Source organism: Passer domesticus, chromosome 7 (genome assembly GCF_036417665.1).
Source record: "Passer domesticus isolate bPasDom1 chromosome 7, bPasDom1.hap1, whole genome shotgun sequence".
In the NCBI taxonomy this organism is placed as follows: Eukaryota; Metazoa; Chordata; class Aves; order Passeriformes; family Passeridae; genus Passer; species Passer domesticus.
This window is the reverse complement of record NC_087480.1, coordinates 46539892-46565456: the sequence shown is the minus strand read 5'-3', so window position 1 is coordinate 46565456 and position 25565 is coordinate 46539892. Positions and strand designations below refer to the sequence as shown.

General features: G+C 38.3%; 1 protein-coding gene across 21 annotated transcripts in view; it reads right to left on the bottom strand.

The window, feature by feature from the left end:
- Positions 1-25565, bottom strand: part of HFM1 (helicase for meiosis 1) — a 104116-nt gene that overhangs the window by 28335 nt on the left and 50216 nt on the right. For 2 of the 21 annotated variants that reach the window (XM_064428290.1, XM_064428310.1), the window contains exons 1-7: positions 20558-20875; positions 6234-6285; positions 5266-5364; positions 4844-4965; positions 3078-3384; positions 2056-2321; positions 547-594 (exon numbers count right to left, since the gene is read on the bottom strand). In XM_064428290.1, the coding sequence (XP_064284360.1) occupies positions 547-594; positions 2056-2321; positions 3078-3384; positions 4844-4965; positions 5266-5336 (814 nt within the window). In that variant the 5' untranslated portion in view covers positions 5337-5364; positions 6234-6285; positions 20558-20875. Of the gene's footprint in view, positions 1-546; positions 595-2055; positions 2322-3077; positions 3385-4843; positions 4966-5265; positions 5412-6233; positions 6286-7560; positions 7620-7867; positions 8152-20557; positions 20876-25565 lie in introns of those variants that run through there. The other 19 variants (XM_064428292.1, XM_064428301.1, XM_064428294.1 and 16 more) reach the window with 19 other exon arrangements.

Below are 25565 nucleotides of genomic sequence, written 5' to 3'. Positions count from 1 at the left end.
AGAAAATTATGGTAATATCTGCTCAAAAAATGGAAATACAATATAGGCACACTACAACATAGGTACAGACCAATAAGGAGTTGGTTAAGCTAATTTTCTTCTAGGAAAATGGAACAAAAAGTAAGATACAATTTTCCTAATAAGCCTAAATAATAATTCATTTTTCCTTTATTTAAAGTTTATGGAGATATATGTGTATATGTGTGTTTGTATAGAAAATGTCTGAAATATACATTATGCAAATTAGAATTTTACATTTTATATTTTAAAAAGAAAGTTTTGAGGATAAAATTTGAACATTTGAAATAAGACCAAGCTTTCTTAGGAATGAATGATGTACAAGTCGTCTTATTTTCATTCTTGCTTTGGAAGTCAAAAGGATAAACACCTCTTGAACATTTGATTCCCAGCATTATGCTACAAATTGAAACTATTTATAATGTAATGCATTAATTTCTATGGCTACAAATCAAACACTATAATTTTGCAAATATAAAAGTACTGTAATAAAATCAGGAAAACCAGATCCAGCAAATACAAGGATACGTATTTCTGTAACAGCCCTCAAAATTTCCAATTTTCTTCCTGTAGTTCCTAAAGAAGTAAAAATAGTACATTTCTAAAATAAGATTCATTTTCAACCAACAACCATGAAAAGTGTCTTCCTAACCCCAAGCTGTGTGTTCTGAAATGAGCCTCAAGGCTGCAACAAGGTCCAGGTGATAGAAAGGAGATGGGATAGGACAGGGAGGTCACTAGCTCATCATTTAAAAAGCCACAGTGGTGGCCCTTTCATGAACTCACTCCAGTTTAAGGGTGTCTTTCATGTACCAGAGACAAGAACTTGATGCAGTATCTAGTTGTGGTCTCAAAAATGCCAAGAGAGGGATAATCACTTTTCTAACTTCCTAGCTTTGTTAACAAAGCCCAGGATGCTGGTGGCCTTTGTTACTGCTGGCACACACTGCTCACTCCAATCAGCAAGCTGCTCGCCAGGCCCTGGGCACTTTCACACGAGCTGCCATCAGTCAAACATCCCAGAGGAACCCAGGGGTTCTTCTCTTTCCCTGGGGCACGACTGTGGACTTGTTCCTGCTGAATGTGATGAGACTGCAGTCAGCCCCCTCCTGCAGAGCACACCCTGCAGCCCTGCCCTTGCTGCTGGCACGTGGGCAGTGGGACCAGTTCACCCGCACCCTCTGAGCCCGGCCAGGTGCTGATCCACTCCTCGTGCCCTGCGTGGGTACCAGAGTGCTGTGGAGGAGGTTTCTCAACCACTCTGTGGTATGAAAACCCTTGCTGAAGGCACAGTGAATGGTATCCACTGCTGTCCCCTCACCCACAACCTGATCTCCACTGCTCATAAAGCAATCAGACAGGAATGTCGCTTTTAATTCCTGACCTGCTTCCAAATCCCATCCTAAGCCACTGCTCTGCCCTATATCTTTCTGCTAGAACTAAGTTTCTACTCCATATTTCTGTAGTGGTCATTCCACAGATGTGTCATGTCCCAAAAAGTTTAAAGTCTAGAAATAAACGGCACTTACTTAAAAGTTATAAAGGCCAAAAATTATTTCCAAACCACATATTTTATAATTTCATCAAAATCTCACCACTTCCCTCCATTTTCTAGGTATCACCTACTTAAAATATATTTCTACAAAGATATAAATATGACCCACACCACAAATAAATATTTAATTTTCAATTTCTCTTTTCAAATGAAGACGAAACTCCTTACACACAAAGGGACAAGTCAGGTTTTTTTCAAATTGCTGAGGGGATGTGAAATGACATTTTCAAACAGGTTTACATGACTTAGCACTTCTGAAAATGTGAATCTTCTTCATAAATTGTTTAGCCAGTTCATATTAAACAACAATGCAATGAAGTACCACAGGACTGCAATACATTCTATCAATTTTATCCAATTATCTCACCTTGAGCTGGTGGGAAATGTTCTTCACTCTACCTCAGATCTTGGATACTCTTTATTATTATATACCAAAGACAGACAATGGACTGTTTTTCTTGAAATAGAATAAAAATAATTACCTGTGATATCCAGAATCTCTGAAGCATTAGAAAGTGATTGAATTTTAATTCCATTTTCAGACACAATCTCCTCATTATTTACCCTATGCAAAGTAAAATCTGAGTCTTTAGTTATTGGAGCATGATGATTATTTCTCAAAAAACCTTCTTTTGTCACTTCTTTCATGTTTTCACTTGTATTTAAGTAAGTACCAATTTCTTTCACATCAACAGAACCACCTTTAAATTCTGTATTTTTATGCACATTGCCAGACTTTTTAAATAAGCTGCAAAAGATCCAGAATTTTCATTAGCTTGTTGTCATGTTACAGTTTATCTAATATTTGAAAAATACTAGATATAGATTTGCATTGGCAAGCTATTATTAGAACTAGTAAGATAAATAGTAAAATCGTATCTAATGTAATGTAATCTGACCTAAAGACTCCTTTCAACATACATTTTTACTTCATTTTCATTCCAGAAAGAATAAATTGCTTGTCTAGATGGGCTCTGACTCCTAATAGCAGATTAATTCTGAGTTTCTGCATCATTAAAAGCAATAGAGATATCCAGGTTCTGAGGAATGGGAGGAGCTGGACACAGAAGAGCACTTTATTGATAAAATCTCTCCTCCCAGGCAGCACTGAAATCACACTGAGAACTGCTCAAGGTATTCCTGACTAGCTGACCTCTGCTCAGAAAAGCAAATGATCTCAGCCTTCTTCCTTGTCACCATGCAGATAAAGAATTCAGAGCAGTATTTTCCAAAAGCTTTGTTATCTAAAAATTTATATAAAATTTAAGCAACAAACTAATGCTTACTTTTCTCATGAATGAGGCTGAGCTCAGGACTCAGATTTAATTAAAGTACTGAAATACTGCCAAAAAGAAACATTTTTTTTCCTTATACTGAAAGAATAAGCATCTGGAGCCTGCTAAAGTACCTTCAATTGAAGGATCCCAAACTTTGTGTTCAACAGATTTATCTAAAATAATAATATGATTCTGACAGTGAGAAACTGAGTTGACTAGACACATACCTTTTTCTTAATGTTGAATGCACACTCTCATCATCACTGTTTTCACTTAATGCTTTATTTTGCAGTTGCTGAGAGAAATCTATCACTCTTTTAGATTTATTTTCATCAAAGGAGAGAAAAGATGAAACCACTTTCAGATTTTCACGCTGAAAACTGTATTTATCTCTTTCTCCTAGACTTAGTTGTAGGACTTCTTTTTCAGGGGCTATGCCAAAATGAACGGGTGCTGATGATTTTTCTTCTACTTTGTCTGTGTTACTCTTATATTGTTGTATAAACTTCTCATGCTTTCTTCCTCCTACAGAAACTATAAATTATTATTTCATTAATATTCATATTCTTAATCACAGTCATTTAATCAAGTATCTTTCACATAGAATCAGCCAAATTCACATCTATTATACAAACTGATATTTCTACCTTATTGCAAGAACTTTAGTGTGTATTTTATGACTTATGCTAATGAATGTAATGCATGCATTATCAATTTAAAAATTATAAAAACAAGGTCCCTTTCTTTCCTCCCTATGCAAAGTAAAGGATAAAAACTATTCTTCAGAACCACAAAATAGTTTATATGACAGAACTCTTCACCCTGTCCCAGAATAAAGATGGTCTTTTTAAAAAATGACACAATAACCAAGTCTGAAGTTCCTGCTACAAACAGCTGAGATGAACACTGCAATCTCAACAGTCAGAACTGGTACTGATGGTGGTGACAGGCTGGTTTCATAACCTGCCTGGTTAATTATCACATTTTGCAGGGTTAATTCTCAGTAGAATCAGTGTCCTGACCTGGCTGACCAGATCAACAAGCACAGCTGTTGGCAACAGAAAGGGAGAGGCACCAAGAGAAATAAGCAACTAAATGCAACAAGATAACAAAACAGCTCTATTTTGCTGTCTTAATTTCAATCTTACCCATCTAGAAACTCAAAATTATAATGCCTGGTTTGTGACATAATCCCAACAGTTCTAATTCTACAAACATCAAAAAAGCTTATTTGAATAAGTAGCTCTTAATGGAATTATTCTTGTATAAAGCAGAAAAAACCACACCTTCTGTTTTATTATAATTCCTAAATAGACAATATTATAAATCAGCACAGCAGCTAAGAAATGCACAAATCTAGTTGACAGAGATAAAGCAATGACATTCTTTAAAATAAATTTCCTTAAGATAATCCTGAATGTCTAGGAATATGCCACTTAGCAGCAATTAATGCCCAGATTCAAATTTGGCTGCCTGAACAATTTGATTAAAGCCCTAAAAAGGGGAAGTAAAAAGTGAGTTTCATATAAACTCTGTTCCTTGGGTGGCAGACAGGCCATCAGATCCATGTGACAACATTATGCTCTTACAGCCACTTCCCACTGTGCTACAATGTTTTGTGAAATAATGTGCAGTAACTGAAATTTTGATTGTACTTCTTACCTTGCACACTTCTGCACACTAAACCTGTGGCATGTTTATGCCTAAAGAGGACTGCTATGCTCCTGGCACATCTAACACCATCATTCTCAACTCAAATACCTTCTGTGTCTCTACTTGCATACCTAGAATATTTCATATTTCACAGCAAAAGAGGAATAATCTGTCACACTAATCATTTGTTGAGTAATTTAATATCAATGTCAAGTAACATTTGACACTGTCTGACACTAGTTGGACTTTGCAGTGTTAGGTTTATGGGTGGATTTGATCATCCTAAACATCTTTTCTAACTGTTGCAATGATTCTGTGATTCAATTCTCTGATACTTTACCCATATGAGTGTTAGCTGAGTTTTTTTCCAGCTCCCTCTGTAACTCCTCTGCAGCTGGAATTTCAGCAATAGCTGGAGCAGGTGCAATAAACCACGTCTTATGATCTTCATTTTCCAGACACCTATTTTTAACACACAAATGTGAGGTAAAAGCATTTTTAAGCATCCTCCACAACAATTAGCTCAAAATCACTAGTCATAAATAACCTAACTTCTGCTAACCCTTATTTCTTATAGCCCTAAGATACACCTGCATCACTGAATGTGCTTGGAGAAACATGTCAAAGTATGGGTTATGGAACCAGAAATTTCTAGCCCCACGTTTCTATCAGTGGATGAAAAAGTGAGTCATAAGAAAAAACACTGCTGCAAAATGATTCCGTTTGGAAAACAATGATATATATCTAATAATAAAGATTTACCTTTGTCTCGTATCTGGTTTTTCATAAAATAAATTATCCAGTGAAAAGACCATGTCTGCAGAGTTGAACATTTTTAGATCAAATGTGAAGTCTCTTAGTCTGCAATGAGCAGCACAAGAAAATGTAAAACTGAACTAGACTTCAACCTGAATAAAGCAATACAAAGTTTATTCTAAGTGCCAATATTTAATTTCTATACTGTTTTCTTTTAGAGCTCTTGACTGCATTCTTAATCATTCTTCAAACAGAGATTCTCTCTCCTGATAAAATATGGTTCCCATTGCTTCTGCTAAAAAAGCCTTACAGGGCAGCACGTGAAGCAACCTTTACTATCACAACATATTTGGGAAGAAAAAGTGGGTAGGAATGAAGATCCAGATAAAGTTTATCATAAAGTTCTTAAATTCTAAGAACAATGCTAAAATTCAGTCTAGAGAAGAGGAGACTGAGGGGATACACCACATTCTTCAACTTCCTCATGAGGGGAAGAGATGGGCAGGCACTGATCCCTTCTCTGCAGTGACCAGTGACAGGACCCAAGAGAGTGGCCTGAAATTGCATCGGGGTGGTTTAGGATGGACATTGGAGAAGGGCTCTTCCTCCGAGGGTGTTTGGGCACAGGAACAGCTCCCCAGGCCAGTGGTCACAGCAGCAGCCTGACAGAGTTCCAGAAGTGTTTGGCCAATGCTCTCAGGCACAGGGTGTGACTCTCAGGGTCCTGTGCAGGGCCAGGAGTTGGACTCAATGATCCTGGAGTCCCTTCCAACTCAGCTTATTCTGTAATTATTTTATACAACTGCAGCCAATATTTTTTTTCTCCAATTGTTTTGTTAAGATCACAGTCTGTCAAGTTTTTGCAAATAAAATTATACTGTTATCTAAAAAAGTGAAGTTATACTGCTACCCCAAAAATTATTTTAATTTACAAGCAAATTAGACTTTTTTAAACATACATGCAAATTGCCTACCTGGATAATTGGAGTATGGGCCCACCACCTTAAAGTTGTTAGCAGGTTTGTTCTGAAACATCAAGACCAGAGATTATTTCTAAATTATTTATTGTATACATCAGTATTAAAAATAGTCCAGCTAATTTCAGTGGTTTTCATTTAGGACCATCTGTAGGCATCAGAAATGCTTCTTTATGCCTTTCTGCTGGAAAGTTTTACAGCTCTTAATTTCGCTTGAGGACAACTTTAAAAAGCAAACATCTTACTAAAAGAATAGCACACAGATGATTTAATGAGTCAACAACCTGAGACTCACTGAAACAAATGGTAAAATACAAATTAAGTTTATAAAGTTCAATAAAGGCCAACTCCGGAGGTAAAATAACAAAGCAAACCTTTCTTCTTTATCTACAGAGATAAAACCAAAGGTGAGGCTTCTTTTGTACTCCAGCATCTCATTAGTAATATATTTAAAGGATCTTTAAGAGTGCTTTGCAAATAGGCTTCAGGTTTCTTTAATTACTACTGACTGTCAGCTGTGAATCAAAAAATTTAAAAGTACTTTTTTTTCACAGAATCTGTAAACCTCCAAATATTCCAGAGAGAGGTTTCAAATGAAATAAAGGAAAACATTTCATAATACCAGAATATAGAGCATGTGATCAAAATGATCTGTGAACACAGTGAAGACTTCAAACAAAAAATCTGTCAATGCCCCTTTTACACACTGTAAGTCTGCAGTACCACATATGCCAATTTCTGCCACTCCCCACTGCCAGGTTTTGCCACTTTCCCTTTCATATTAATAAAAACAGAATTTAGAAATCACACTGATAAATCTAACAAAGGTGTTTATTTTCGCCTCCATGCTTTTAGTGTCAGTAATCTCAAGCAAGAACTCTCAGGCTTGGTATCAGTAGTGGCAGGAGAAAGTACCTGTGAGGAGCACTAATCAAGATGCCATTGAAGTAGTAATAATCTGTTAGTGCCTAGCCAAGTGAACAACCACTGCTCCATCAGCTACAAGGAGCTGCAAATACTGCACACCAGTATGAAATGGTTTTCCCACCTCAGGAGGGGAATCATCAAATGTGATTATGCTACTTCTATTTAAATAGTCTGGATTTATGATTCCCATTCTTGAGCAGACTTTGTTATGCACAATGTTTGATCTCCCAGGCCCCTGCTCTGCTCTCTATGTGTAATTCTTTCCTTAGATTAATAGACCAGCTCTATTAATCCTAATTGCCTAATAATGTAAATAAAAATAACAGGAGATATAGTGGTCACTCCTCTTCCGTTCCATTCCATTTCCAAGACTGGAAATCTAAAAAAACCCACACACCTTTATGCAGCTCTGCATTCAACCACCTGTTCCACCTAGGAAACAGTGACAAGTCTCTCCGACTTTTAAAGAAAAAGAAGGAAGCAAAAAAAGGCGGGTGTAGGAGTGCTGGGAGGAGCCGAAAACGATTCCAAGATGGCCAGGAAACAAAGCGCGTTTTCCACACGCTCCTGGATTGCACAGGGAAAATGCATATTCCACAGGGCAGAATGAGGGAGCAGGTGCTCGCAGGAGCAGCACCGACCACTGAATCACAGTTACTGAGAGGTGTTTGCCAAATCCCACAGCAAAGACCTCTCTCATATACCTGCTTTAACAAACACCTTACTACAAACACTGCAGGCCGCGAGGGAATTTGCTCAGTTTTGAAGCCACTTTACTTTTCACCTTCCTCCTAAAACAAATCCTTTCCTCAGAACACTTATTTCACCACAGTGCTCTCTCCAGGGGCCCAAAGTGAAGGTCACAACCTTCAAGGGTGCTGACCCAAACAAACCGCAACTGCCCGGTGCCGCGGCTCACTGAGGCCCTCAGGGCCGGGCTGCCGCTCCGTGCACCGCGGAACGCGAACGCCGCGGCTCCCGCCTCTCCAACAGCGCCTCCCGCCGCGCCTCCCGCGCAAAATGGCGGCGGCGCGGGGGCCGCGCTGGAGCCGCCTCAGCGGCGATGGCGGCCGTGCCCGTCCGGCACTGTGCGCTCCCCTCAGGGGCTCCCGCACCGCTCCGGGGCTCGGCGCTCCCGCCGAAGCGAAATGGAGGGCGCGGGCCGCCTCAGGCCCGCTGCCTGCCCTCTGAGGGGCGGCCCGGGAGCAGCGCCTGACAAAGCCCCTACTCGGAGATCCTCGAATGGGAAAGAATTGGCCTAAATTCCCCATAAAAACTGCCAGAGAGGAATGTGCAGACACTCCAGTGGTGCTGGATTTAGAGCTTGTCCAAGCATGGATTTATTGGGAATGACTCTCTTGAGAAGTCCTTACTCACTTCAACCCTGATGTAAATTGGAAAAGGCAGCTGATTCCTGAGCCATAAACTCAGTTAGGAAAATTATTCCTGCAGGAAGAAATAAAGATAGGAAAAATATTGATCCTTTTAGTGGATTTTTGAAAATAATAAGGTTTTTTCCCTTGCTGTTCAAGTGGTACAACAAAATTCTTCAAGTTGTATGAATTGAAACAATATGACAAAGTATTTGTAAAATGCAGAATTAGGTCACTTACCCCACTCCTCCCTGAAATACTGCAACATAAAATTCTGGACTTGCCATTAGAGCATAGCTTTTAAACTAGGAAATTTTCAGTAAATGGCACAACTGTCTAAGAAAGTCTAAATTTTAAGCTTCATGACATTTAACAAATACTATTGAGGCAGCTACTGTAAATATGTATTTCCTCATACATAAATAGATGAAAAGGGGAATATTTTCTCAAATATTGATTGATTTTAACATAAATAATTTTTATTTAATCAACTTTTATGTTTTTCTTTCTTGAAAATATTAATTTTTAACTTCCATTTCAAATTCTTAGACATTGTGTATATTTACTTAATGTGTGTTCACTCAAGTTGTGCAAGCCCAGGTCAATTAAGACCCAGGTCAATGCAAGAAATATGTTCATTTTTACTATCCAGTGTATATTCATGTCTTTGTTTATTCTTCCTTTTAAAAGACTTGCATCAGAATTGTATCATATTACAATATTCCAAATTTTATGCCACACATTTAGATGCTTTAACCCACTTCCCCATCTAATTACTGGGCAGACAGCCAAAGGTGAAAAGCCCTTCATTCCTGCTTCCAACATGACAGGATCTTGGCCAGGACAGAATAACAAAAGATTTTATAAGGAGCTTAGCATACAATCAGGATTGATAATGAACCCATTGTCTGAAATTAGATTCTGAAGCCATCAATCTTATTCAGTAATCTGAATAAAAGTGGGAAAGTGTTTGTGCATAAGCATGCAGTAAGCACTCTTTTTTTTGCTTACAATAAATTCTGAAACCAGAAAGCATTTTTCCTTCTTACTATTAGAGAATGCCTTCTTTGATTCTGGCCTCAGGCAAGTTTCCATCTTAGTTCACAACATCTGCTTTTAGCTGACCAGACTTTAATGTTTAAAGCCGTAATACAAACAGTTCATTTTTTAAAGCTGTTTTTTTCTTCAATTCCTTTCCCTAGGTGCCATCTCCCTCAACACACACACAAATCACATAAAATATATAGCAAAGCAGTCTCTCAACTGCTCTGAGACAGTTTAATTTTTGATTTTCCCCAAGCCTAACATCTGATCTGCCATATGTTTTGAGTCTTTCCAGCTCATGGAGATCACATACTAAGTCATAAACTTGCATGTTCTGGAGCAACGCAACTAGAAAATCATGAGCACCAGACATTGGTCAGTGATCCATATGAGAACAGAATAATTCTCATACTTGCTAAATACAGAGCTGTTAGAACATTCAGTTTTCTCCAGAACTTACAAACTGAACAAATTAAGTGTAGAAAAGTAGGAAGATGTGAGCTCACAATCAGTGGTGACTTCTCTCAGTTTCCTTTGCTGAGCCTTAGCCACAATTTCAGAGACAAGACAAAACCACTGGTCTCTAAAAAGCACCCTTCCTCATGGCAGAAATCACTGGGAGAGGCATGGAATTACAGCAACCCCTGAACTGCATGACTTCTATCAGTGCTTGAGGTGGTTCCAATCATTAATTTATTAAATTGTAAAACTCAATAATTAGAGAATATTTGCACCTGCAACCTTTTCCAGTAAAACAAAAGATAAATAAAAACACAGCAAAAATGAAGTTACCTAGTCAGGTGAGGAAAAGTGGAGTTCCTTCCATTTTATCATGCCGGCTTTGGTGGATTTTCACCAACATTTTAAAACCTAGGATTTACAAATGCGGGTCGCAAACAAAAACTTGAAGCAGGTGAATAAGGAGACGTGTGGAGGCTGGAGTGGCTCGGAGCGCTGGCAGGGCCGGCTCTTCGCAGAGCCCGGCGCGGCTCCCGGGCACCGCTGCTCCCGGGCACCGCCGCTCCCCGCAAGTTCGGCTCCTCAACTTGCCCTTTTATGCGGCTAAACTAAAATATTTTCAGCGCTATTGTTTTTTTTCATGGTGAGGTGAAGAAAATGTTCTTTTCTGTAATTTTTTACATTTGTTTCCTTTTAAAATATCTTACCCAAACACTTTTTTTTAAAAACAGTTTTAAAGTTAACCCTCAGTTATAGACTAACCAAGAACTATTTTCATTATGTATAGTATTAGGCTCATGCTTCAAATTAACAAAACAAACACATTCCACATTTACAACCCCACCCTGAACAAATCTTGTCACGTACAAGCATTTATGTCCTATACTAGTTAGAGACATTAGCAGTTTTGCACATAGACAAAGGGGATATCATATTGAGTAAGGCTTAATAGTTCACATACCATATACTTTACAATTCCTGTATATCTAATTCAAATGCTCAGCTGATAAAATAAGACATACACAGAAGGAAAGAAAATGAGATGAATGCTGTAGTGATATTTGCTCTTTTGAGATGCACCTCCTAGGAGCCAAGTCATTGCTGCTTCCCTTAAAAATTAAACAAAATTCTCTCAATCTCTCATTGAAAAGTGTCCATGGAGTCTGCTTTTGCACAGATGACAAACCTGAAAGTTACATCTGCAACCCCTGTTTTGGAAAATATCTGGCTATTTTCATCTTGTCAATTGCAACAATATACTTTTTTAAAGGTAGGGATGGAATAGATTTTTTTTAACCTAGAACTATTTTGTTGAAGTCAGCTCTCAACAGAAATACAACAAATGCTCTTATTTTTTAAGCTTTTTGTTTTAAATTATTATTAATCAATTCTGCCTGCAGCTATACAGCTAACATCTGGATTCCAGATCATCTAATGGTTCATGCCCTTTGAAAATGTTTCCTGTCAGCAAGATTTCTTGCTTTGGATTGGAAATTATAATTCTATAATTAAAAAAATATTCAGAATTCCTGAAAAGTAACACTTTTTTAGAGTTCTCCCTTTAAATAGATAAGTGTACTAGGAAATCTATAGATTATTATCCTAGAACAAGTTTTTCTTTTGTAAAGAATAAATATTTGTCTGTAGTCAAGGAACAGATGAAAATTTGTGAATTTTCAAAATACGAGTCTGATATATGATCAATTTTTAGAATACATTTTGTTTTACACATAGCATTTTTATTCACCAAGAAAGTTTCTATTTTTTCAAATGTGGTTTATTATTCTGGCAAACGGTGATTTGAGGGAACCATGATACTACAGCCATTTACCAACTATGTGTCTGATTCCTCCCCAAGGGAATTTATTTTCTTGGCTATGTGTCCGCTCCATTTTGTTTGGGGAAAAAAAATTAAAATTAAAAAAATAAAAAAAAAAAAATTAGGTGCTGTTCTCTTTGAAATGCTCATCCAAAGATTTCTAGAAAACTTAATCTTTCTTCACTCTCTGCCTTCCCTGGTCACATCCTAACTTTTAAATTTATACTGATTAAGGTGGAATAAAACAACTCAACCACATTGTTTAAAGCAGCAGTGTGATCCATATGCGAAGTGTGGGGGGTCCAGCCAGTATGATTAACAGCTTGATGTAGTCAGGGCTAAGACATATGTATTCCAAAGATAATTCTGTTAATTTGAAACTGTCTTTCCTAGAATGACAGCCTACTTACTCAGTTATTTCTAATAATCTTCCATACTGTAGCTATGCTGTGCATTTTAAGTTAAACAGCAACAATATGCCAATTAAATTTCTGCAGACTATATGATCTGAACACCCTACAGATCCTTCGCTCTTTCAAAGTAGGTCCGTGTATACAGATTTTGTTTGATCTCTGGTTCATGTCAACCTGGTTTTGAAACATACCATAACTAGAAAATGTTTCTTTATGATATGTTAGTTATCAGGAATGTGATCTATACTGATAGAGGAGGAAACAAGTTCATGCACTGATCTTTCTTCAAAAATGAAGTTTACTCTCCTTGAATTAAGGTAGAAAGCATACATTCTTCAAAGTTTGTATTTTCTCCCTGTTTCAACTTTTATGATCATTGCCTTAAACCTTATGATTTTAAATTTACTAATTCAATGCTTGATAATATAATATATTTACTGATAGATCATAAGAAAGTTAAGTGCAAAACTGTGTGTCTTGTACACAGGTACGAGACAAGGTGGTCTAGTCCTGAGGAGATCACTGGGATATTATTGCAGTGCAAGTAACACACAACAGAAAGTACAAGTGCAGAAGTATTGTGCATCCTTGCAGATTATGCAATGGACACAAGCCAATCCTCCTGACTCACATCAGATACCAAGAAATTGTTTTACAGCACTGGAACCAAAATGATGTAGGAACACCTGACTTGACCTTTGAAACAGTACTCTTGTAGATGCAGCAAGATGCAACACACAAGAATGACACAAGTATCTGATACCAGGATAAGAAGAAATGGCCTCAAGCTGCACCAGGCAGGATGCAGACTGGATATTCTTCATGGGAAGGGTTATCAGGCATTGAAACAGGCTGCCCAGGGAAGTGGTGGAGTCACCATCTGTGGGGGGATTTAAAATGTCTGCAAACGTGGTTCTGTAGGATGTGGTTTAGTGGTGGACTTGGCAGTACTGAGTTAACAGTTGGACTTGATGATACCAAAAGTCTTTTCCAAGCTAAAGGATTCTATGGTTAAGTTATCTGTTCAGTACTTCATCACAGTCCATGGGCTCACTGCCCTTCATGCACAAGTCTCAAAGGCATTTGAACAGAGTATTTTTTTTTTCCAACTCAACCAAATTTCTATCACTATAAACTCCAGCAGCATTGCATTTTGGAACTGAAAATCCTTGTGAAACAGGGTAATTCAAAATTTTAAAGTAGCAAGTGTCTTATATTTTGGAATGCAGTAACTAAATACAGATGTTCAGATTCCAGTTGGGGCACTTGAGGCAATTGTTCTTGATATGTTCTGAAAACAAACCCCAAACAAAACAAAAAATTATATGAGAAATGGCAAAATAGAATGTTTGAGTGCACTCACATTTAAGAACTTGTCCATCACCAGATGGGTTTGTTCCAAGCAAACTGTGGACTCCGAACAGCTGAGCATCTCAGGAGTAGGCACAGTACTAAATGGAACACATTCTGGGAAACTTCCAAATTATGAAGTAAAGACAATGACTGAAGCTTGGGGACTTATCATCACAAAAACATTTGAGTACAAAATCCCACTGCACTTTGGCACAAAACACTGAAGATGGTTTACACAGACTGAGCTTATCCTCAAAGTAGCACAACTGCTTTGGTGACAGTGGAGAACCTGAGAGATCAACATGTTGCAAAGAAAAACTTCTGTCACACGGAATTTTTGATAAAAATGGAAGAGGCAGCAAGAAGCACAGCTGAAAAAGGCAGTATGTTGACACACTACCAAAAGAAACAGAGTTAGATATGAAACACTTTTATAACAAGCTGACTACTGACAACGCTACAGAAAGTAGGTGACAGCATTTCAAAGTCAAGACATTCTACATACTTGTTGATGTGTTTACAACATAGATGAAAGAGCAGTTTCAAGATTTCACAGAGAAATGCAGTCTGACATGTTGACATTGATAAAGTTTCTAAAACATCTTCTCATATAAAGACTCAAAGAAAACTTTGTAATTTGCATATTTAGTCCAGATATTAACTAATCAACCCTTTCATGTATTAATTCAGACCATACAGACCTATTGGTAAATTTTGGGTTAAGATGTTCAGAAGAGGACATATACATTTAAATACACAAAGAAAAGATGGAATGATCACTAGACTTTGTCTACAGAAAAATTCAGGGTGTCATAATGGTAGTTTTGTCAGTCTTCTTCTGGAAGACTGACAAAATGTATGTTTTCTGCTGAAACATTCTGTAGAAAATTGAAAGCCCTGGCTTCCTATGTATTTCTAAAGAGGACTTGGGAATTTATTTAGTCTAGCCCAGCACTATGAAGCATGGTAGGGTTCTTCTCATTTTATCAAACAGCATTATAGTATTCACTTGAGATCCCTTCCCTTTCTGTGATTTCAGTCCACATCTCCCATCTCATGAGTGAAAGCTCCAGTTACTCCATTATTGGGTTTTGTGATCCAAGCCTGTGCCAGCTCTTTGAGAGTAAAACCATTTAAAGTTGTATGGAAAAATTAGTCCTTATGTAGAAAGAGCACCTATATGCCAATGCCACTGTTTGACTCAGGAAAATCACCTTAGAGTTGTGAGACACCCCCAACCAAATCACTGCATTCCCCTAGCTACAAGAGAATACAGTCATTTGTGCTCCTGTCCAAATACTTAATTCATGCAAAGGAATTAAACCCACTATATTTGGGAACCAAATACCTGCTATAAATAAGCAAAGTATTTCTAGTGACATCAATGAGGTTTGGATCACATTTGCAAGAAAAGCCAAAAAGTAAAATTTAAAAGTGAAAAATTGTTCTCATGCTAATAACATTGAATTACAGGAGTGGATTTTATATAGGTCTTTAAGCTGTTTAATTTAGTATGAAAGAAACTGAAGATTAAAAACCCATGCCTTATCAGAATGTTTCTGCAAGTCATGCTAACTTACAAAAAATACCAGCCTAACCTAAACTATTGCTGTAGCGTTGCTAAATGTTACGAAGTCTGAATTTCAAGTGTTTATTAACCATGCATTACTTCTTTGTACTTATTTTAAGTGTTGTGCTTTCCTGTTAAACAAGCTAGATTTGCAACGTCTAGGCAAATACTTTAACATTTGGTCTTCACAAGCTGACTACAAAATACCCAATGTGAAAATAAATTCTCATGAAAAGTCTTATTCTCTTTGTTGATAAGTTGCTGATAGATAAAATTCTCAAGATACTCGACAGTATTTTTACTTATATATATATATATAAAATCCATCTCCTGTCTCCTTGTTTTAGCTCTTTCTTCTGACTTTACAGAGCCAGAATGGTATGACCAAGGAGGCTGTAAGAATCCCCAACGTGAGCTGCTTCATGTAAAAAGCCATCAAAGTTCACCCTCTTTTTGAGACCTGTAACTTTTCCTTCTCCCTCCACCTTTCTGTTTTCTCCGAAGTGTGACCTATGGCCTATATTCACAGTCTGTGCATAGACTGTGGAAGCAGAGGGATTTGAGGTAGAAACATTTCCTTGGGCAATAGAAGTGGTAACAGCAGGAGTACCGAGGAAAACAGTGTTAGGATAAATCTCCTCTTAACAAAAAAAAGAAAAACTAAAAAATCACAAAGATGTTCCTCATAGCTACTCTATATGTGGCGAAGAATCTTTATCACCTGGGCACAAGGTACAGAATGTAGATCTACAGAATTAACTAAAACTCACAGTATTTAAAAAAAATAATAGTAATTACAAATTGGAATGTGAGCAAGAGAAATGAACTAAAATGTTAAGACAAAGCCCAGCACTCATGCAGTTTTAGAGCACATATTTATCATGTTGTCAGTCAGCTCCAACCACTGCTTTCCAGATGCCAGAGGAGAGCAGAGGCACAAGGCAGTTATCCTGATGGAGCTGAGATCTAGCACCACAAGAACAACTCTGCAATAAAACAGGAGACAGCAGAAAAGCAGAGGAAATTTACTCAAAAAACCACAAAACCAAAACAAAACAAACCCCTGCTCCTGTGCTGGCAGCTCGTGGGAGGAAAGTGCAGCAGGCTTAGGGAAAGCCCAGGCAGTCCCACAGTGGCTGTGCCTCAGTGAGTGAAGGGTTAACTCTACCTCTGTTATCCTGATGGAAACAAGGAAGAAATACAGTCTTCTCTATAATGCTAATTTAAGAGAAAGTATACATTAGAAAGAGTAACTAAATCCTAGAGTTTTGGTGCAGGGATGTGGCGGCTTTTAGAGATTTACAATTTTTTGATTGTTATTTGTAACATTACCCGTAGGGGTTTGTTTCTTTTTTGCCAAACAATGAAAATAAAAGAACCAGAGTTTAAAAGCTAGAGTTCAAAACCATAAATATCTGTAACATCTTCTGGGTTTAGAGTAGTAAATCCTTGTGTGCATGCATACATGCTGATAAGAGGGCATAGTTTTACTTGTATGGAAGGCTGTTAGCTTAAAACAACTGTTCTCACATCAGTGATGACTTCAAAAACAATATAAATGTTACAAGTATAAAAGATATGACAAGGTGTTTCAAACAAAGTCAGTTTTCCAGCTTATTAATTCTGGGAGCTGACTCTCTAGTTTATCACCTTTTTTTAAACCACCAATGCCAAAATATGGAAAGCATGAATAGCAGCATGCTATTTTTTTGCAGCATAGCAAAAAAAAAACAAAACAAACCCTCTATTTTTTTCTCAAATTAGGATCAGTGGGTAGAATGCATAAAAAACTCAGTTTTAAAATCTGAATAAAACAGTATACTGTTACAATATCATGCTTTCCTAAAATGATCTTTTTAACTTGAAAAATTTAGTCTTGCTAAAACAGAAGGCCAGTAAGAAACAGGTGAATTTTTACTCATAGAAGATACTGCTGAATTTCTTCTCTTGTGTATCGAAGACCCCAATAGTAATAGCAGTGGAACAATGAAGTTACTATTTTACAAATTTTCCAGTCTCCTTTGCTCAAAACAGCAAAGGAGACTGGAAAGTCTAGCCTTGTGCAGTGATTTAAATAAAAGCCTGCATGTATGTTGTTAGATCATATTGGAAGTGACACTGTGTTAAGAGGTTTCAGCCATTGAAGTTGTACTGATGCAGGCTCGGGCAGGATTTGGCCCTGCCTATCACATTTATTATACATGTGCTGCTCCCTCTCTTGTTTTGCTCCAGCCTGACCTACTGGTTGTCCCTGCTGGCTGGGATGCTGACTTCATCCTTGACCCTGGCCTTCTTCCACACCCTGCTTCTCCTGTGACTGCACATTACTGCTCTCATTGCTTTAGCAATCTATTTTTTACCGTAATTTCACCTCACTGAAGTCTCCCATTAAGAAATCCGATCATTTCAAGCTATCATCGAAGCTGTTTGCTTTCCTAATTTGAAATACTTGTATTTTGACCTCAGTGTTTCTCAGTATAAGCACCCTGCAGAAACATTGAAATTAATCCTCTAAAGGCCAATTTTAATGTAAAATTATGTCAGTTTTTATCTTCGGCTATCCCTACCAGCTCTTCATTGATTGCAGGATCTATTAAGAAATGTCTCTCCTTGTTTTCCTCCATGGATTTTCTCCAGACTACCTTTTCATCTAAGGCTGGATTTTTCATTCCACCTCTCCTTAGGAAGTAACTTTCATCAGAGCTGTGTGGATACCAAATGCCATCAAGTAAAACTGTTACACACAGCTTTGTTTGCATTGTATATATGCAAATGCAGATAAAGTCAGCAGAGAATAAGGTCCCATTGGTCAGTGCAATGCAAGAATGCACTGGCATAAACAGACCATCTACAGCACAATACCCCTAACTGTGCCCAAAGGATGTATTTTGGATAAAAAACAAGAGGAAATTGAGTTTTCCCGAGTTGAGGGGAATGGTTAGGACACAAAGCCTGTGGCTATAGGAATATTGAATATAATAGGGATCAGAAAGGCACAGCCTCTCAGCCTTTCTTCTGGCATGAAAGGCAGTGTTCATAGTGGAGGGAGGCATTACAGTTGCCTTATTTCCTTTCCCTTACTCAAATCTCTGAAGGAAGACACCCTGCTAAGTTGTGTGTTTCCACAACAGCTTCATGGTCCTTGCTAGAAGAACAAACACGAAGACTTCAGCTCCCTTCAGCCACTCCAAATGAGCACTGTAATGTTCCAGGAGTTCCCAGCCCCCCATTAAGCACCACTGGCTCCAGTCTGTGCTGTCCTTTGTTAGAGTTTTACCTGCATTGTTTACAAAACTGTAAAAAATCCTTTTCTCAGTCCTTCCATCCCATCCTATTGCTTTCCCATTTATTTTCAAAATTCCCATGATAATACCTGTTTCTGAGTGACTCCTTGTACTATGATACAAATTTCAGTTAACAGAGGGTCAAAAGAGAAAATATGAGAGATTTCAGTGACAGAGAGCAATGTCTGAGAATGCCATGGACTTGTATAAAGGTCAGTTTGCTACCACACCTGTACCAAAAGCAGGGACATTTCAATGTCCCACGTTTGTTGAATACATGCATTAGTCACTAGGTAGCTGACAACTCCTATGGACAAAATATGAACAGCAGCCATTGCATCCCTCATGTCCCTTTCAGGGGATGCTAGTAGAAAATCCGTTTTCAGTTAGGCAAAGTATCTGGAGTACTCTCTGTGCTACTTGTGAATTAAATAAATTTTCAATTTTCTTCTTGACATTAGATATTTTAGAAATGCCTATTAGACAACAACATTTCCATTTTCACAGGTAAGTGTTTTGGGCTTGCTGCCTTCTTGAAGTGACATAACTTTTGATCAATTTAACTCATAGTTTCCATATTTTGTAGCTGTAATAGGAAGCAGTTTCATAATGAGCACACATTTCTGTGGCTGTACCATATGGTCCTGTGGCTTTCATACCACAGAGTGAAGAATAGAACTAAAACCAGAATGTAGTCTCCAAAAGTCTCCCTGGAAAGCTCATGTGCAGCAAAACCCACTACTTGGAGCATGCTCACACCAAATTACAGCACTAAAATATTTCCTCACTCAAAGGGATCCACAAACTCCAGAAATGGTATTGTGTAGGAGAAATTTTGGAACAACTAATGTCCTGTATGCCTCCCCACAAAAAAACATATCACAGCATAAAGCAAGCAACCAGATATAGGCAAGGCAGTGTCACATAATAAAATGTTCTAGGTGAGTTTCTGTACTTAAAGGAACATTAGAAGATTGAGGCAATTGAGGACTCAAGAGTTCCTTTTGAAGTGAGTGTCCTGTCTGTTCAGATGCAGCCATGTGTGCTGTTTGCTGCATTGCCTCACCTGTCTGGAGGGGCTCGTCTGAGACACCTGAACACGTAACTTGATTACAAGGAGAACATGACTCCCACATATTTGGCAGAGGTCACAGTAAACCAGAAACATGGCATGCTTTTCCATGCAGGCAGGAAGAGAAGCAGAACTGTTTTTCCACATGATCACATCCCTGCCTTCCCTGTGCCAGTTTGAGAAAAGCCTTCTGCTGTATCCTGACACAGAGCTGTGCCTGTCACATGGGGCTGAAGCCACAGTAAACTTCAACATGTTCCTCTGCCAGCCCACAGAAGTTACCACCTTGTTCGGCCATTAGAAAAGTCACCCCACTGTACTTTTTCATACAATAACAGTGAAGCTAGTTTTCTTTTCATCACCTGTAGCTGAGAGTAGCAAAAAGGAAAAATAAAAATCCCCAGACAATTGTCTTTAAAAATAAATGAATCAGTCAAGTCACAGCAAACTACTCACAAGAGAATTCATCCTTGGAATTTAATATAGAACAAGCTCTGCAGTGCACCATTACACACTTAAAATAAAGCTTTTCCAAGGCATGTTATTCTCTCACAAAAGGGAAGAAAATACAAGGCAAAAAAAAAAAAAAAGCAGCTCCATATTCAAATTCAGTACTGTCATTCCTATAATAGCTGACAAGCACTGCAGTAGTATTGGAGGCAGCTGACTTGGAAATATTACTACTTTCAGTATGAGAGATTGCAAGAAATTAATAATTTTTTCCTCAGATTTTAGTGTTTCTGCCCCAAGGAAAAAATGAAGAGGCAACAGGAGAAAGTTACAAGTATATCACAGCTCAGAGCAAGGAATTCTTCCTTGATTTACTGCTGGGCTCCAAGAGCCTAAAAATCAGGTTGCCTAGTTGCTCAGACTAGGATATGTGGTGCCCAAATTAAATTTCCATATTTGCTTCCTTTGGCCACAGAACCTGGGAGTCTGAACCAGCAGCATCTACAGTTATGTGCAAAGAGAGCTGCCAGGCTGGAAACACCTGGGTCAAAACCTACCTGCTCTGGAAGGCTTCCATGGAGAGTCTCTGCTGTCCATCTTTGCACTGGAGTTCAGGAGTAAGGGGGAACAGAGTGTGGCATTTCTTCCTCAGTAAAATGTACCTATAATAATCTAGGCATAATATAATTTTGGAATCCTGAGAAGGACCTCCAGTGTGGGCAAGACCTGAGCAGGGCAGGGAGCAGACAGCCCCCACAACCCTGTGTCACCTCCCTGGGCACAGGGACAGTCCAGGACATCAGCCCACAACCAAGCAGGGCTGGAGGGAGCAAGAGAGCAACACTCCTACCCCATCCCCAAAACCCAAGGCAATGGGCCCCAGCTGGGCTGAAATAGGGAGGTGGGCAGGGTGGGGAGAGGCCCCAGGTGGGGATGACCAGGCTCATCATTACTGTATTGACTTTTTTCTTTTTAATTAAACTCCAGGAATGAAAGTTACAGAGTTATTACTCAAAAATTGATGCAATTAATACTTTAGGTGCAGTGTTTTCAGGTCTTATTCAATGTTATAGAAATAAAATAAGTGGTTATACAAGCTAGCACGGAAAGTGGGTGGGTTTTTTTAGGAATTTTCTCATTCAAAACACCTGGTCATGTGTTAAAGGGCCAGAATTAACGTACATTATTACGTTTTGCTCTGACCATAATTATGTCCACAATGACTATGCAGAATCCTTTGCCTCTGTGCCTGGGCTGTCCAAAGCAGGACCTTCAGGTAGCTGCCTGCCCATTTACACACACTCACAATCTCATTTATCTACCTGGCAATGCTGCTAACAGCAGCACACAACCCAGCACCTCCACCCAGAGGAGGCATTTTCTCTACCTGCTTCTCCCTGGCATTTCTTATAGTCTTCCTTAGGCACCTCCTTTTATTCAAAATTCAGTGTGTATGATTAAAAAAAGATATTAAATTTCTCTGCCTTTCATAGGCATTAATTGGAACTTAGTGATGGGGACAGGTTTTGTCCATTTTCCAGAAAGTGCCTCTGCCAAGGAGAAATGCATAAAGAAAACAGTATTTCATCTGGATAACCCAGTGTTTCCATTAGAATCACATAATGTCTAATTATGTACTCCATAAATCTTCATATTTTGTTATGAAGCTCCTAATAACAAAGTCTGATAAATAGATTCTCTCCCCTGGCCACTACCAATTGAGTAGAAAAAATACTTATTTATGAAGCTTTATTAATAAAATCTGAATAATTCAAACAGCTTCTTCAGTGAAGAAACAGCATATTCCTATTTGCATATAAATGAAATGATGCTTTAGTGTCAGAGTGAAGAATTAAATAATATGAATTTTTACAGTGCAGTCCTGACAGCCTCATAAATATTATGGTCATAAGTTGCAGTTTCCTAAAAATCTCATTTTATCTTTTATTACAAAAATATGACCAAAGGGCCAAGTCCTACTCATTTTACATGTGTGAGTATTCCCAATGACAACATAATCATTCAGTAAGTGAGGTTACCACATTCAGCCTTATGTCAGCTACTAGAGCAAAATCACAGTGTTATCTACATATCTACTAGGAGACCAGAATCTCTTATTTAACCATGAGGAAATTATTGTGTGTTGATAAAATATAAAGAACAACAAAGAAAAGGGTAGCTCTACATTCAAAGAGACAATATACAACATGAGGAAAAGCACACAGCTAGTACTAAGTTCCAAGAAATGCCTATGAAAGGCAGAGAAATTTGACACCTTTTTTAAATCATACACACTGAAACAAGTCAAGGTTTGCACAAACACTTTCTGCCACAGCAAACTCATCAGTTTACTCAGCTTGGCCTTTTTCAACTTTTCCATTGTGTAGGAGAGCCTACATTCCTTATTAGATTTTACTAAAACATACTTTGTTTGAATGAGACACAGTTCATAAAGGGTTGAGAATTCCTCTGGTTTTGCCTGAAGTAATTTTTACATCTATTTTTAATTGCCTTTAAATAGGCTTAGAGACTGTTATTGTGGTATGTTTTTTGATATTTGAGATATAGTTGATCAGAAAATGCTGGCAGAGACAGTCACTGACACATCTGAGTGCATTATTCTAGGGCTGCACTCATCTGCATGTGAGAGCAAAGCTGGCAATCTCAGTTTTCCTGGTTAAGAAATGGAAATTGAAAAACAGAAAAAAGGACTATAGTCCCATGGTTTTCAAATAAATCTCTTCATGTTAGTGCAAGACTCATGAGTCCTGAATAATTGAATTTGACAGTATTCCTAAAGGGCACAATAGCATGAAGAGATGTGTCTCAACCTGGTGCCAAAGAGAGCAAACTTTTGCCACAGACTCGTATTGCTAACAAAAAGAGTAATTAGAAGTAGGAAAGCATGTGTCAATTTAGGCTAATGAAAACTGAATCGTACATTTAACAGTTTCTACTGTCATTAAAATAGAATTTTGTCTATATATGTATATGCATACTTCTAATACTGACAGGACAACAACTGCTCTTATTTTCTCATTTCTAAATAGCTTCTGACTTCTAAGTTTCTAATTTATGACCTGATGTTCTTGGCAGCAAGGGGATGTTAAGGATCTCCTGCCTCTGTTAGTGCTGGATACAATTCATCAATTACCTTCCTGGATCTTGCTTATTGTTTTTCTAAGGCTGGAGGACAGCACAGGCACAGGGAGGCTTCTGGTTTAATTGACCTGGGAAGTGGTTAATAGATGTGCTCTAGTGTCAGCACAGATTCTGTTAGGCCTGTCAGCAGACAGACAAGGTTTGATTCAGCTGCAGATCCTGGCAGCAGAGGATGCAATCACACAGCAGTGTTTGGATCCTTTCTTGGCAGCTCCTAGATGTGGGTTTTGGCGGTTGATTGTCAGCCGTAGGGAACATCCTGCATGGGCCTGGCTTCTCATCCTCATTTCCAACCTAGAGATGAAGCCACGAGAGAAGGCAGTGCAGCAGCCTGGCTCACAGAGCATTAGATGTGCTGCTTTGCCAATTTTAGTTAATGCAATTTCTTCTCTTTGCTTTGAGAAGTTCCTGCTGTGGTGCATGCTTGGAACTGGATGCTCAGTGTTGAACAAGAAGATGGAGTGCCCCACGAGTGAAGAAGGAGTTCCTGCTTATCCAAGCCAACAGCAAACAGGGAATGTTTCATGCTACAGCAAAGGCACAGAAGCTGTGCAGATGCAAAGCAGAAGCTATACCTTTGCTTTTTCTAAATTCATTCAAAATAGAGCAAAAATAAGCTAAAGGTACTTAAGCAAGTACTGAGGAAACAGAGTGGAAATGGCACATATAATTTTCTCTCTCCTGTGAAGATGTACATGGAGAAAAACATTGATGAGGAGGTGACTTTTGAGAAGATATGAGAAGAGTCATATCCAATTTGACTTAACTTCCTCCTTAAACAGAGGAGAAAGAAGAGGGTAAAAAGATGTAAATGAAAGCAAGCATCAAGGCTGGCATTTCTGGCAGGTTAGAAAGAGTGGGGCAATAAGTTAAGAAACAATATGAGATTATACTACAAAGCCAGTTATGCTCATGGGAACAAAAAAATATAAATTTTACATGATAGAGAACCAGAATCACTGGAAGGATGGCGTGAGAAAGCACAACGTATTTGGATCAATAAGAAAGGAGATAATGGAGAGAAGCTAATGATCAAGCTAGATAAATGACCTGTGTCTAAATGAAAGTAATTTTAGGTGTTGAAACCAAGATGAATTGAAACATTGCAGGGAAAGAAACGAGGATCTTGATAATAAGATATACAGAAAGCAGATTTCTTGCAGTATGAAAGTGTAACTGAAGTGATGAGGAGGAAGTTAGTATGGATATGACTGACAGAGAAGTGCCAATAACAGGAGCTGCATAGAAATGGTGGTGATTTGGTATTCCACATGAGGCCAACTGCAAGGCAGGGAGGCCAAGGAAGTTGGATGAAACTTTGACCTGGCCAGGAGGCAGCAGAGCTAAGTATGCAACCTGTAAATAATCAGCAGCAATTTTGCAAGTATTAACTGGCAAACAGAATTCCTGGTTCAACAGTATTCAGAAATGGCTGTAGGTAAGATTGTCCCAAGAGGTTAATTTAGAATGATGTTGCTTGTCATTAGCACTAGGACAAACCTGCACTCATGAATGCTCGTGGTGCCCTTTGAACTCCTTTAAGATTACATGGATAAAAGAAAGAACAGGATTTGGCCTCCATTATTTTGTCACGATACCTAATTTAATTAATGTTCAATATAATCTGCTTTTAAATTCAGTCACACTTAACTGAAATTAACTTCACTAAATCTCAAGCTGCTGTACTGACTTCTTAGAGCCCTAAACAAAAAGTAGAAATGAGAACAACTGTAGGAAAAGAAAAACTCACACATCAAACCAAAACCTATTAAAACAAAGAAGCTCAGCAACTCATTTCAGCCCCCTCCTTCTAAAATGTGTAATAGGAAGCACAGCTTAACAAAAGTGGTGGAACCTGTTTCTGCATTTAACAATTTGTTAACCCAAGTACAGCTTGTTATAAGGTAAAGCCAAGCTAGAACATTGCCTTGGCAACTTTGGCAACCCTGGGCATGGTTGTTATTTACCAAGGGCTGCAGTTACAGATCTCTGCCTGAATTATGCAATAAACAAGATTATTTCGGTTCATATTCTAGTGAACAAGAGATCTATGTATTATCAAGTGCAGTGGAGCTACTCTTCAACAAGAGTAACATTCTTTTATCTTTTAAAGAAGAAGTATTGACCAAAAATGGGTGATGGACAAGAAGGGCTAAATTATTTCATTTACAAGCATACAACTGTATTAGTTTCAATAAAACCCAACTACTCTAAACATCAGGAAACATTACAGTGAACAGCTGAAATAATTCCACTGAGTTTCCTAGTTCTACTCGTTGCTGGTCAGCAGCTACAGCTCAGGCCAGGGCCAAGGTGCAAATCTAATGTTGTATTGTGTGCGATCCCTTTTGTTGTGTACTCAGGCAGTACGGCAAAGCTGCCAGCCAAGCCCCGTTACAACGG